Source organism: Lissotriton helveticus, chromosome 8 (genome assembly GCF_964261635.1).
Source record: "Lissotriton helveticus chromosome 8, aLisHel1.1, whole genome shotgun sequence".
Taxonomy (NCBI): domain Eukaryota; kingdom Metazoa; phylum Chordata; class Amphibia; order Caudata; family Salamandridae; genus Lissotriton; species Lissotriton helveticus.
This window is the reverse complement of record NC_136069.1, coordinates 1,451,968,223-1,451,983,665: the sequence shown is the minus strand read 5'-3', so window position 1 is coordinate 1,451,983,665 and position 15,443 is coordinate 1,451,968,223. Positions and strand designations below refer to the sequence as shown.

The 15,443-nt window shown below is 42.6% G+C and overlaps 1 protein-coding gene across 2 annotated transcripts in view; it reads left to right on the top strand.

Moving 5' to 3' along the window:
• The window catches only part of LTN1 (listerin E3 ubiquitin protein ligase 1), a 386,602-nt gene that overhangs the window by 76,839 nt on the left and 294,320 nt on the right, over positions 1–15,443 (top strand). For both annotated transcript variants that reach the window (XM_078658380.1, XM_078658379.1), the window contains one exon: positions 10,013–10,203. In XM_078658380.1, coding sequence (XP_078514506.1) covers positions 10,013–10,203 — 191 coding nt within the window. The remainder of the gene's footprint in view (positions 1–10,012; positions 10,204–15,443) is intronic.

Sequence of the window (15,443 nt, the reverse complement as noted above, 5' to 3'; positions counted from 1 at the left end):
CTTCATTGGCTCAAGGTCTCGAGCCGTATTAAATTTAAAGCCTTATGCTATCTTTTTAAAATTAAACAGGGTTCTGCCCCACTGTACCTCCAGAGCTTAGTCCAACCCTACAGGCCCTGTCGTACCCTGAGATCATCGGCCAATTGTGACTATGTAATTCCCAGATTTAAACTGGTGAAGATGGGGGGAAGATCTTTCTCTCATCTTGGCCCCAAATATTGGAACGCCCTGCCTGTTGCCCTGAAAACTGAGACTAATATGCTCTTTTTTCGGGAAAAACTGAAGACTTTACTCTTTTAAATCATCCCTTGTAGTTCTTGTTGCTAATATTCAGCTATGTTGTTGTTAACTTTCTTCTTCAGTCTATCTCTTGCGCCGGGAAACCCATTGCGGGTAGCTGTTGCGCACTACAAGTTTTAAATAAATAAATAAATATTGCCTTGGTGCTTGATATTTCCCTTTTCCCTCGCCAACCTGAGTATGACATCTCTGTCCCTGTAATTCAGGAGACGGGCGACTATTGGCCGTTGAGGTGCGCCTGGTTTATGTCTTGGAGCGAGGGATCTGTGCGCTCTCTCGACTATGAAGACGGAGGACAGGTGTTCAGCCCCGAAGATTGTCCGCATCAAATCTTTAATACAAGTCTTCATTTTCCCTGTGTTCGTCGACTCCGGAAGGCCCGCTATTCGGACGTTGTTACGTCTGGATCTCGCTTCCAAATCTTCTGACTTATTTTTAATGACTTCCAGGAGTCTGTCCATCTCGGAACATTTCTGCGTGGTGGTGTGCGATTCATCCTCTACTGCAGATAGGCGGGTTTCGGCTTCTTCTATGCGCTCGCCATGTTTATCTAACTTCGCCGCCATGTTGTCCACTCTTTGTGATATCACATCTAGTTTTCCATGCACATCTTGCAGGCTTTTCTGTATGGCTTTGAGGCCCCGTTCCATGCCGTTGGGCTGCGCCGTTTCGCCGTCTAGCTCAGTGTCCGATTGTGAAGTTGCTCCTTTCGTGGTTTTTTTTGCAGGAAAAGTCAGCATGGATTGTAGCCTGTCCGGTTTACCCATGACGGCTTAACTGCTGAGATTCAATAAAGGAGGGCGGGTGGATAAGACACTCGCAGATCGTGGGTAAGTACACGTTCTTCTAGCTCGATACCTCTATAGTGCCAAGAGTATAGATACACGCGCTCCCTAGTCCAGTAGTGCCAGCTAGCGGGATATGCAGATGCGCGGCATAATTTCACCAGGGGTGGTAGCGCAGTAGTGGATCTGCTGTTTTTTTTCCTACAGGGCCGCGTATCAGCCTTGTGCCTTTCTGCACTTGTCGTAGGGAAAAGGTTGGCGTCTCTTGAGTCTGCTCCGTTCGGCGCGGGCTCTCTGAATCACAACATTCGCGTAGTGAGCTTAGCGGCGAGGCGTCTCTGAGCACATAGCTGTGATATGGGTTATAGCCCCCGTCAATGCCTGTACTTTACGCCTTCCACAGCGTGTATACGCTAGTCCACACGTCTGGTTTCGCGTTATGTATGGAGCATAATTGAGGCGAGAGTTATATTTGTAGGGGAAAGTCTTTGATTTTTCTGTAACTAGCCCTCGTTATAGTTCATGGGCGCCGCCATCTTGTTTTTTCCGTTTCGCGCCATTCCAGTATCTCACTCGAGGTTAGACTATACTGCTCCAAGGTTCGTCAGTACGAGAGCAGGCAGTGTCGGAGCGTTCGTTCTGGGCAGGGGAGGCGTCCGAGCCACGCATTCACTCACCGTGTGAACACGCTAGCTGTAACGGTGCTCCGGTCGGTGCATACACAGGGCGCCGCCATCTTGATGAGAGCGTCAGCGGTGCTCCGTGAAACCTCAACAGGCGAATTACCGGAGCAATATAACTCCCACGGGCAGTGTGTTGCTTTTTTCCGAGTCGCTGATGGTTCCGACAGCCCCCGGACCCCGTTGATGCCGTATAGGTACTCGCCAACCGCTGCATAATGCCGCTTTTGCGACCTGGCCGGCGGAGCTGTCTCACAAGGCAGCCATTTCGCTGTACGCCCTCTAGCGCCCCCCCATTGAGGTAATGTTCTTACCATATTCCTCTGGTGATCTGAATAATGCATTAACAGGAAAAAATGTATCCTAGTGTATGTAAAAATAGTCAACAGAAAACTATGTACAAAAGCATACACTTGATGTGAGCTCAGTACTTCATTAAAGAACTGTGAAGTTTGGAGGAAAAATAGTTAAAAAGACAAACAATACTTGTTTTTTATTACAGTTAAAATATCTTTGAATCCTGGAGAACTAATGTGTAGTTATTAGGCTGGCATGTGAATTCCCACATTGCCCTAGTAACAGTAATAGCAATAGCAAATATTCAAATGAAACGTCAAGATAGGCCCCATGATTTGCACAGCCATAGTGCTCTATCGACTTTGGCTGATTGTTGAAGGTTTAATTCAGTGAAATGATGAAGAAGTAAAGGTGGGGTTGATGGAAAGAAGCTTATATCAGGAGAAGCATGGCATTAAGCCCAAGATTCTTGCTGTCACTGTCAACTGCTGCAAGTTGTGTACCCCTATAAAGATGTTTACAGTTTACATCTGCAGATCAGTACATAGGTTGTGTACACAATACTTCCTCTATTCTAATGTTGGCATTCTTTCATAATTAACCATGCCATCTAGTAAGCTTCATTTGGTAGGCCTGTGTTGGCAGCATATGTTGGCCTGGATCCCATGCTGTGCTCTCTCCTGCCATTTAGTTTTGGTTTGGAATATTACAGTTGGTTGTTCTTCAAAGCTGCGGATGCCACAAATGATTTGTGATCACGTTCCGGAAGCGGCACAATGTGGCAGGTTGTACACTTCACCTGGGATTATTGTTTTTCCCTGTCTGGTTAGGAGCTGCTTCAAAGTGCTCTTCCAAATTACTACACCGAGCAATATTTCGGCACTGGAAGAAGCTTCACCCTGGGGCAATGCAATTATATGTGTAGTTCTTGGAATGAGCGCATCACTGAAGAACCAGGGAACAGGGCATGTAAGAATGTCTAATTTAGAGGGAGGTCCTGGAAACAACAATATGCAATAATGTAACATCCGTGTTCTACAGAGTTCCCACTGGTAGTGTTTAAGAATTATAATGCCCAATAATGGAATATTCCTTACATTTCACTCTGCAGAAAAATATTTTGTCGTGACGTGCAATCAAAATGGAATATGGTCAGACAGAACCAGGAGTTCTTCGAGTGTGTAATAGATGCCTGTAAGGCTGATCACAGATTTAACAGATAATGGAGGCGGAAGAAGTAGAAAATACAGAAGCAAGGATACAGTGGTTCAGGGAACCAAGAAGCGGCAACCATACTGTGTAGGTATGCGCTGAAGGAGTATGAACTGAGCATTAACGGAAACTGTCGAAATAACTGGGAGACGAGGACAGGCATCTTGCCATTGTCTATGGGCATCTTATATAGCAGTTCTACTACTCTTTCTCGGAATTTCTTCCTTTACCCAGGAAGTGAGGCTAGTAAGTTCTCACACTAGTTTCCACCTGCCCCGTATCTTCTATACTTGCCCTCTCCCCATCTTAAATGATGGACTAAAATCGGGATCATTAAGTGGGTATAACTGCACGTCCTTATCTTCCTTCCTTATCCTGACCTCTGTGTAGTGTAAAAGGGAGAGTACATGACCCCATTGAGTCTCAGGGATGCCTATTTCCACATTACCATTCATCCAGCTCTTCACAAGTACCTGTCGTTTATGGCAAGTGAGAAACATTACCTGTCAAGGCCCTACTGTTCAGCTTTAAATTTGCACCCAGTGTTCACTAAATGTTTATATGTTATAACAGTGAACTTCCGTTGTCGCAAGGTACATGTTTACCCTTACGTAGTTGACAGACTAGTTAAGGTGACAACTCAACACATGTATCAGGACCACACACTATTGAATTTCTTCCCAATTTGCAGTTTAGCATCATTGTTAATCAGTCACACTTGCAGACAATGCACGTTCATAACTTTCTGGAAGCCACATTGAAAACAGTGGTGAAATAATTTCCAACAATGGAAAGAGGGTTGATGTTTCAAAGATTTCTTCCCCTTTATCAATATCATTCTCACTGATAGGGAGGAAGGCAGTAAAACTGTTGGGAATGATGGCTTCATGCACTGCCTCAGTTCATATGTCACTGCTTCACATGCGTCTGTTCATGGACTGCGTACCAAACCAGTGATCACAGGCATCTCAAAGTCAAGACGAGTTGGTGCTGGCGTAGTAAAATAACAGAAAAATACACATTTATTGTTTGACAGGCTATTCATTCACCCCCAGCTCCAAGTGACAATCAACACTGGTGCTTTTTTACAGGGTCGTGTGTCTACAGTGACAATACAGGGAGTTTTCTGTCTCAATGTGAGGCTATCCATTCGAGAGGCAGGCTGTTCAGTTTGTGTTGACGGCATCCTTGGAATAGAATTAATGTAAATATTGCAGATGCATTCCAAAATTTCTGCTTTTAATGCGCAGACATCCACAGTGGCCAACTTTTGTTAGTGAATTAATAATATTTTAATAAGTCCAGTTTAAAGATGCATGTGCCTTCATGTCAACCATCTTTACATAGATCTGTTAAAATGATACAAACCCATTCCTAGGTGCCCACTGGGCATGAATGTGCACTTGCGGTGACCTTCTTGAAAAGTTAAAAAAACATTTTAAGATTGATCCATCCGGTAGCACGGAGAATGTAAAATATTGGGGGGAGTGGGGCGTGAAGAGGGATAGGGGAGCAACAGAGGATCAGGGGTTGGGGGAAATGTTTTAAAACATGGGAGGAGAAGGGGTTATGCATCAATAGACTGTTGAGGGAAGCAGGAAGAAACATTGAAAGCATAGGTAGGATGGGGGAATTTGCAGAGCGAAGTAGCACATGGGGGAGAGAGGGCAAGAAAGCTCTCTTGGAGTGCTTAAAGCAAAGGAAAGTGGTGGTACCTGAAAGGAAGCAACATCAACCTTATGAAACCGAAATGGTCCGGGGTGGGATAAACATATGAAGAGGAAGGAAAACCATTGAATCAATTGGAGACACCTGGATTAGACAACAAAGACATGCAGTCATGAGAAGGGGGCTGACACACATCCAAGTCATTGTATGTAGGAAACAGTAAGCCTGGTCCACAAGCAGCTACAACTATATGTAGCCAAGACCTAAAACGGGAGCTCCAGTGGCCCCTATGAGTAATATAACACAGGCATTTCCAAGGTTGCAGCACACACATCACAAAACATCATTGCATTGACATACAGACAAGAAGCTCAAGTTAGACACATTTCGAAAAACACATTTCTCTAGTTCCTTTGCATCTGCCAGTGAGCTACTGCTTTAAGGGAGAAGGGATACTGTTCTACAATCAGTGCACATCATGTGATCTACAGCAACACATAGAGTTTTATAGGTAAGTAACATATGCTGCACACCCTATCAGCAGCTTGGTATGTATGTCACTAAGTAAGTACATCAGCAGTCACCTCATTGTGACTGCTGTACCTGGCGTGACAATATCGGAATCTTCATTACATTGCAAATGTGCAGCTATGTTTATAAAGGTTTTTTTTTAAATAAATATGTTCTTCCATTCCGTAGTGGTAGCCACTAGAGCCAATTTTCTCTTGCAGTTAGCCAATCAAAGCCTTCAGATCCACGATCTTTATTTTGAATGTGCAGACCTGAAATAGATGATCGAAAAAGCTCCCTCATCTAGTAGAATTTGTGTATATTTTCCGTTCAGTCAGTTTACACCTATTAAACTCTATGGACCAACAAATCAGAGATCTCTAACTTTAAAAACATTACAAGCCCACCCCAAAATAGTTTTTAAATGTACATTTCTCTACTACTACCAAACAGATTTACCCAATGCCAAGCAAAGGCACTTCCTTGAGTAAAGTTCTATCTTTGTGCCAGGTTTGGTGTAATTCTGTTTATTTTTTTCTTCTGTGTTGGAGAGCAAAGATTCCTGTGATATACAATTTATTGACTCCTGATATTGAGCCCTTGATTTAATAGAGATATGCTGCAGCTTGTCATTTTTGAAGATTCACATGTGCCCTGCCCACCTCCATGAATACTGGAAAGTTTTTAGAGGTTCATTACTTAACTAAGTCAGGGCACATATACACAGACACATCCCCGATCAGTGAGAAACGAGTCAGTCTGCAATGGTGACGGTGTTCTGGTACATTGTGAATTTTGGGGAAGTGAACATAAGCCATTTTGTGACGTGTTTGAAGCCAAAAGCATATCTTCAAAGGAAAATAAACTGTAATATTCTTTTCCCAGTACTAGATGACAAGAAAGTGCAGAACAATAACTGCTAGGTTACAATCAACCAACCGAATGTTACAGGTGTGTAATGTTTTTCTTATCAATGCCCAAATTAATCATTGCTGCTCCATCCTAGCTTGTGAATCAGGAGTAGGTCTCATGCTGCAGAAGGCTTCACACATGTACTGCCCCTTTTTCTTACAAGTTGCAAATGCTTGGTGTTTATAGTGTATTTTGTAGATCTGTCAGTTGCAAAAACGAGTCTGAAGATTGCAGCTTTGAGCTTTTCATTCTACATGTTTTATTTGTATCCACAATATAGAATATATGCATAACTTTACTAGTTTTTCATATGTTATCATGGATTGCCTATTCTGAATGGTAAGATCGGTATTTCACATAGTAATACTGTTAGACCGCTCATCCTTAGGGGGGGAGGGTCTTTCCCCAAACCTTTTGCCTGTTTACCTCCACTTTGTGCTGTATCTTTTTGTTTGCCTGATGACTCTGAGCATTTTGCCACTGCTGACTAGTGCTAAAGTGCATGTGCTTCTTCTCTAAACATGGTGTTCATTGGTTTATATATAATTGTCATAATTACTGTACTTATAAGTCTCTTGTGAAGTGGTATACAATATACCCAGGGCCTGTAATCTAAATGCTACTAGTGGGCCTGCAGCACTGGTTGTGCCACCAACACAAGTAGCCTGTCAAACCTGTCTTAGGTCTGCCATTGCAGGGCCTGTGTGCGCAGTTTACTGCCTCTTCGACTTAGCATTTAAAACTACTTGCCATGCCTTAAACTCCTCTTTTATTACACCTATGTCAACCCTTAGGTAGGCCCTGGATAGCCCTAAGGGTATGGTGCTGTGTAAGTCAAAGGTAGGACATGTACTTTTAAGTTTAACATGCCATGGTAATGACAAACAGCTACATTCATTTTTCACTACTGTGAGGTCTACTCCTCTCATAGGCTAGCATTGCGAATTCCTTAAAACGTGTTCATGCTGCAATTACTGATTTAGAAAGGAGTAGCTAAACCATGTTTCATATCTTTGAAATGGTAATGATAAATCCTCTTTACCAGTAAAGTTCGATTTAACATTACTATTTTAGAAATGCCACTTTTAGAAAGGGAACATTTCTCTGCTCTTACTTCTCTGTGTGCCTTTCAGCCTGTCTCCAATACATGTCTTGGGTGGGTGACAGCTACATTTTGTGCATTTCTTGTAGACACCCACAAACACAGGAAGGGTGGGTGTGATAGAGAACTCATCTGCATTCATCTATATTCTGGTAGCTCTACCTGGTCAGGAAGAGGGAGGTAGAGCTGACACTTTCACCTGGATAGGCTGTGTCCTGTGTCCCAATCAAAGCCTGGCAGACTGGGCTGGGATGAAGGGGAACCTGTGCACTTCAAGGGCCTGCTTCGATGCCACCCCCACTTCAAAGGCACATTTGGGTATATGTACGGGGGGGTCTAACACTACCAAGACAGTATACTACTGGACCTGTGAAGAACTCTGCCAGAGTAAAGTTTTGCCTGACTGTTGCTCTGAAGGAACTGCTTTCTGCTTTGCTGAGCTGCAATGCTGATCTCTGCCTTGCTAAGGATAAGGATTGGCCCATTTCACTAGAACCCAGAGTGACATCAAGGGCTTGCTGGCTTACCCCCTGTTCTGAAGTCTCTGGGCCATCAAAGATTTTCTTCAGCTCTTCAGCAGCTCTTGGACTGTGCCATCAGTGAGTCCTGCCCTGCCAAGTGGTGCCAATCTAGTCCTGGGCCCTTGAAAGGTGTTTTCAAATTCAAAATCAACGCAGTGACAACTTTGCGCCGATCGGAACTGACGCAGTGCCCTTCGTTGCCGATGCAGGAGCCGATCAAACGACAGACAACACCTGCATTAAAAAAGGGGTTTAACGCCGAAGCCTTCATCGACTGCGCAGGGTGGCGCCAACGCATCGCTTCCATCCATGGGCTCGATGACACAGCGCCCCCTCGACTCCTCGCATCGAGTCTTTGACACCGAAGCTTGCTCCATCCAGGGTACTTTGTCAGCAGGACCTGTCTGAGTCCTGTAGCCGGCCTGCCCTACATCGCTGTCTGCCTGAACTTTGGATTTACCCCCAGTCTAGCGTGACCTCAAGTAACCATTTATTGCTATTGCCTTCTAAGCACTATTTGTGGTTTATTCATTATAAATAACTCCTGTTTTACTTTTTGTATTTTTGTCGTTTTGGACTTGAGTTTTTCATAAAATTAGTCTCCATTGTTGTAAACCTGTTTGGAGTATTTTTGAGGTGTTTTCATTGTGTTAGTGTGTGTGTGTTTGTTACACAAATACTTTACACATTGCCTCTTTAGTTAAGCATGACAGCCCTGCGCCAATGTTGTTTGAAAATGAAATGCAGTGAAAAACAATTGACAAGAGAGGTGTTTGGTAAAACAGGAACAGTTTGTTTAATTAAACAGTGCGGTCAGGAGAACAGTTACAGGCATAAGGTTTAGGACTTTCTCAATTTACAATCTGTCTGACATAGGTTTTTGTACTGTTCATTGGGTTTAATAAAGAAATTCTGCAAGTCCTTTTTTGGAAAGGAATGCGGACTGCTGACTTTGCAACCATAAAATATTGCTTTGGATGAAGAGTCCATATGGGCCTCGACCTTGCGTGTACACAATGCTGTCAGTAGATATCTTGTCCAGATGTCCGGCATGGGGTGCGCATGATCACTGCATGTACTATTTGTGCTGTGTCCTGATTGGCTGAGTGCTTCTAACTTTATGTAGCACCTGACTTTATGGTGTTTTGGGGACTCGCGCACCCCTCCGGCCACATGTGCTTTATTGAGGCCAATCTCCCTGGACCATTGTTGTGTTACTGTGCCTGTCTGTGGGATTGATCTGGGATTTCCTGTTCATGCATTTGTCTGCTGGCTATGTGCTACCCACCTGTGATCTGTCAAACAGTGACCTCGGGCCTGGGTTTTGGGGCCTGCCTAACTATGTAATTCTGAGTCGGGGTTGACGTGGAGTCCACAATGAGCGAATTGGTCAATAAAGATGCAATTTCGTTTCTGTATGCGAAGGTATCGTTATTCATATTGACATCGACTTTTTAAATATTAACACCAAGCTACAAGAGGGTGAGCCAGGTTATCTTTTAGTGGGTAGCTAGCTTATCCTGACTAGAATTATGGTCCCTACTTGGACAGGGTGCATAACTCTGCCAACTAGATACCCAATTTCTAACAAATACTTTATATTACGCTTAAGAAAGTCTTTGGATTTATATTTAATATTGCACTTAGCAAATCCTTTGTATTTGAAACTGTTTGAATTGTATACATTACTTTTGGAATATTATTGCATTTCTTTTTCTGTCTTGTAATTTATGAATATATTATTTTAGTAAAATTTCTTAAGCATAAAAAATGCAATTGATTTGCTGTTTCACAGTTGTTCTCTTATAGTTTTAATTATAGACACTTTCTAATTCAATTGATATAGTTTGTTACCTCCAGCCTAACAACTCAAACATGCAAATGTGAATCTGGATAATTCTGCATGCCTTAGAGCTACATAACTAACTTTCCTTGTTCCTGTCAAAATCAGAACGTCCTTAATTGATTAAAAAAACTTGCTTTGTTAAGTCGGTTTGCTACTCCCGCCTGTCTTGTTTCCTGCAGGATTGTTGGACACATGTCAGCGCAAAGAAGGGGGTGCTGCCGAAGCTGTGGACAGTGCTCAAGGAAGGGGGGCGAGGTCTGGCCACGGTCATATATCCATATCTCTTGCCTTTTCTCAGCAAGCTTCCCAGTGCAATGACGGACCCAAGAGTTGATTTCTACAGCATGTACTTTACCTCTATGATTCAAGGGTATGAACCTTTCTAATCCCATTATTATTATTATTATTATTATTATTATTATTATTATTATTATTATTATTATTATTATTATTATTATTGTTGTTAAATATTTTTCTTTACTGGTGGACCTGGCTTCACATGAAGAATTAAATTAGTTTTGCAAGTGGCCCTACAACTCATGAATAATCACTGGAATCTTCAGTTTTTTGTGGTTTTCGTTGAAAAAGATGAACTTGCAACCATAATTTCGCTTCTAAAGCTCTGTCAGTGTGAAGTTCTCCATGCTGTCAAGAATGTCATTGGTGACCCATCATGTCCTATGTTCTGATTGTCTTTTCTAAAATGTCCATCTTTCTCACCTCCAATTACTAGTATTTTTCATTCAGGGGCGTGAGCCCAGCATCATTTCTAACTTCAGGTGTGTATCACATGCACCTATAAATGTGCACTCTTGTGCTTCATAAGAACTCACGAAATAGTTTTCTTCGGGTGCTTCTGTCCTTACCGCCTTGCTCTTAGTTTTGCCTCGGGCAGCACCTCCTGATTGTATAGCGCTTCATACCCGTGACGGAGTGCTTTAGATGGTTGGGTAGCAGGCCACTCGGTTTGGAGCCTAGGTTTAAAGCGTGACCAGTATTTCGTGTGATTAACAGTGGTGAGCTTTTATTGGTCATGTGTAGCTGTGCCTGGAGTCAAGTGAAGAGGAGTGAGAGATAGTTTTGCATATGCCGGTGTTTATCTTAATTGTGTGGGTCTTGGGTTCTTCTCTTGGGTTTGTAGGGTCTAGAGTTAGTTTCGGGGGGAAGAGCTTTGTCTTAACTGCTTTCCTGGTTTCCATTTGATATTGGAATTGTCTTGTATTTGCCTGGAGGGATATCCCAGAATTTTGTAGCCTGATTGAAGAAAGAGGTTGCATCAATTTGTAAGTTTTGTGAGACGGAATGGGGAGTTATCAGTATAGAGCTCAGGGCTCCATTTCGTGAATATTTTTGCGTGAATGAAGGAGGCCCTTGTGCCCTATGTCCAGTGCATAGTGCCTTGAAGGAGGTGTGCTGTAGTCGTGATTAGTTAGTGAAGGGCATGGGCTGGTGTGGTATGGTCGCTTAGAAGTGGGGGTGGTAATTGTCTGTCTGTGGCGTTTAGTATTCTTTGAAGCCTTCGCAGGCTGTACAGTGCTCTCATAGGTAAGTCTGTGTGCTCCAGGCGCGCAGTTTACAGCTTCTGTGAGAAACCGGTGCAGCATAACGTGTCGGATTCTTCACCGTGAAAAATGTGCTTTATGAATGAAACATCTGTTCCATTTACCGCTCATTCTCCGTATCATTTTTTACCATAATAATGCAGTTGCTTTTTTACAAAAAAATTGTGTTTGGGAGATAGCTGATTTATGTTGCTTAGTAGGTAGTTTAAAGGGATGTAATTTGCCATTCAGTTATATGGGCCGTTCCAAAATTAATCTGCTTGCATATTCTGCCATCATGTGGTTAAATCAGGAACAAGCAGTTAGAGAATGTTTTTAAGAGTCCTAGTTTTCGTGGAAGTTCGACCTTTTCTGTTGAGGCCCTTCACCGCTTTTATTACATGAATGCTGTTTACTTATTTACTTGCTTTCTTGACCTTGTGGCTTTCTAAGCATTTGCATTCTATAACATAAAAGTTGTGTCTGAAGTAAGATGGCAGGCCCTCATATAAATAAGTTGTTTTGGAGGGAATACTTGCCATTCGCTTAGATCTAAACCCTAAAGTTTAGGCCCTTGGAAGCTTCCAGGCTTTTAATTAAAATGTCTTTGCCTTACTCGGGCATTATTGGTGTTAATGCTTCTTTGCAATCACAAGTTAAGTCATCCTCTCTTGCAGTCAAGTTGCTCCAAAAGGGGTTGGGCCCGGATTATTGTGCGAAGCTCATCTAATTTCTAGTTGACGCCACCTAGCTCTTCGCCTCAACGTTATTTGCACAATGTGCTCTACATTTGCCATCAGCCTTCAGGCTTTTACCACTAGCTTTGCGTGGGTTTGAGCCTCTGCAATTGATGACTATCTAACAAATGCTGTTTACATTACACGATTCCCAAGGCGATGAGCAGTATGTTTTGTGAAATGTTCTACCAAGGAGCATTGTTACGGTAGTTTCTTCAGTGGCTATCATTTTTAGTTTTATGCCCTAAGGTATCTTCTTCATTTCATGCAACACTGTTCCGTGAACCTCTTTTTGTTTTCACATACCAGACAGCGCAAGGTGTCTGATTCTGAAAGACCTATTGTGAACTTATGGTGAGCTTACAGCCTGCCTATTGCTTACTATTGATTAGCTCTTTTGCCACTCTCATTTGCTCACTTATTATTTGATGACTAACCTTCCTCTTTTTGTGTTTGTCCCTCCCCTGGAGCCTAGCCTCTTTCTGGTTCTTTTGATTGGCTGATTTGTATCCTCCCACTGCTCACATTTAGAGAACTACTTTATTCTTTGTCTGAGTGTGCATGCGTTTTCTCCCTGCTCTATGTAGCTCTGCATCCCTCCCAGGTAGTCTGTAAAAGCACACAAACACGGATGTTTTTGCTGGCGAATAACGGAAAAGCAGACTTTAAGGGCTGTTTTTGTTTTATTTCCTTCATTCCACATATAGCATGAAAGCACACACTTCAGCACACAAAGAGTTTTATGGTGCCATGAGAAGGGCAGTCGGCTGCATTTACTCAGCTGGTCTCTGAGGCAGATAATGAGCTTAGCATTATACTTTGGCCAGAGGCCTATAAATCTGCTTCTTGGGCTACTGCAGAGGACCAAGTGGCTGAGTCCTATGGAAAGTAAATTAGACCTTTGCAAACATTTCCCTTTATGTTGTGACTCTGCAATTCTACTCAGAGTTTCCTTAGGTGAAATGTATTTGAACAATAAACCATGCCATTTATACATTTTGAAAACATTGAATTCAATATATAGTTTTGAGATGCAATCAGATATCAGTTTGCTTTCCTCCAGGTTTTCAATATGTTATTTCTTTTACTTTTCACAAACATTGGCAAAGCCAACAGCTCGACACTCACATTATAAGGTAAAGCCCTGTTGACCTTGGCAGTGCTCGTTTATTTTGGCTGTTGTTGAGTTCTACTGGCACAGCCCTTTGGTGCATGAGCTCAGTCAAAGTGATGCTCTGCTCTGTTTCTTACTGGATCACTTTTTACAAAGAAACTGGACTGACACTGTGTCCTTTCACCAGACGGACACTGAGGGGCGTTGTGGATTAATACGAACACATTTGAAATTAACTGTAGTAGTTCTCGGCCACCCCAGTCCTTTCATAAATGTATACATTATGTGGTTGTTGTGTAGGACGGAACATATCAATGTTGACTTTTTGGACCACTCAGAGAGGCAGAAGGTGAGTCTGTCCGCTCCATCCAGCCTAACTTAATAATTTGCCTTTTTTAACCCCTTCCATGCGTCGGATGGCCGGCGGCCGTCCGACGTCACGGTGGGCGTGTGCGGACGACGGCCGGGGGCCGTCCGAACCACGCCCACGCTATAAATCACCCGCACCGCGGCGGAATTTTCGCCGCGGTCAAGGGGTTAATTAAAATGCCAACGTTCATTTTTTCAGCTTTCATGTAATATAATTTCATATAAAGGCTGGTATGAGGCCACAAAAAAATGGTGACATGCGCTATATAAATGCTTGTATCATGAGCATAAAAAAAATAAACTCAGAGGGTTGTACTTCCTCTATTTAGCTTGAAACTATGGTTCTGGGAACCTGCTCTAGTTTGGTGGAGGTTAACGTTGTGAACATGCCGCCGCTGTTAACAAATCCTTGGTCTCCTATGAACAATTCCTGCTCTCCTGCTTTGAAACATCCTCCCTGAAACTCGGGGTTTCTGGAGCTGAGACAATCTTGCTCAAGAAGGAAACTGTTTCTGAGTGAACTATTGGCAGAACTTTGTGGAACGGAACCATTTGGAGCGGGGGGGGCGTCTGTAACGTTTTGCAAATGTACTGAGTTAACTGGAAACAGTCCAGAAGTAACCAGTATCAATAAAGGCCATGAAAATAGAAGGCCTTAAAAATTCCCAAAAGCCCGACATTTTGCTGAAGCTTCTTTGAGCTTGACAGGTTTAAGCCTCCTTCCCCATGAATGCCATCCATGCAATTGATTGCGGCATCACAGACAGGGTGTTAGGCTTTGAACTCACAATGCAGGATACTGTTTACTGGCAGAACCCACTGACTTGGTTTGGGCTGCTGTAAACCTGCAGAGAAAGAACCAGTTGAGGGATGGTCTAACTTGAATCTGATGTTTTCTTAGTGAGAGTCAGTCTGTGATCGTTTTGTCCAGCTTTGAATTCTTTTAGCCAGATGTCTGTGGTTTTCAATGGGCCCCTGCTCATAGTTTCTGAAGTACTAGAACCATCTCGGATAGGCCTTCAGCTTCATTCGTCTGAAATGCTTTTTTGTTCTTTAATTCTGTAAAATGTGGCTCACAGAAAGCTTGACCGGAATAACACCATCTCCTGGCAGCCAACTGTGTGCACACATGGGTTGATTTTACTGAGACTTCCATGAGGGGTCTTTAACATTTTAAAAACAATTTACACAGACTAATGTTGAACTCCCTTTTTCATTCTGGTGGATTATTTTGCTTTCTTTGTAACATGTAACCCCTTAATCAATTGTTCTCTTTGTTTTGTTTCACTTTTTCCTCTGCTTTTGTATTTGGTTAAACTTGTTATGATGCATTAAGCATTTTAGTTCTTTATTTTGCTAACTGTATTTTTTGAGTTTTGAATTATTGAGTGGAGCACTCAACTCACTTTTCTTCTGGGATTGCATTGCTTCTCAAGAAAAAGAATAGTGATGAGTTTCCGCTACAGTTAGGGCAACCCTGTTTAGGTTCCTGGGTACCTCAGTGTTGGTAGATTGAGCGCTTTTTTCCAGCTGATATCAGCACAGTAACTCCCATAGAAATCATGTTGGATTCAATACACAAGATAGCTCATGCCTCCTTGCTTTCATATTCTCAGAAGTGTCTTGATCCAGCGGCCTATAGGAAATATATCATAAACTACGCTACCCAACTTCACTATATTCACCATTAAACATAAATCAATCACAAGGCCCATGAACTAACATGATATATTTTGACCAACTGAATCATGTGACCTAATTAACATATTCACAAATTATATACATTTATATACAACCGCGGTAAATGAATTCATTATAATTTACAAAACCCTACGAATTCATTAAGCCA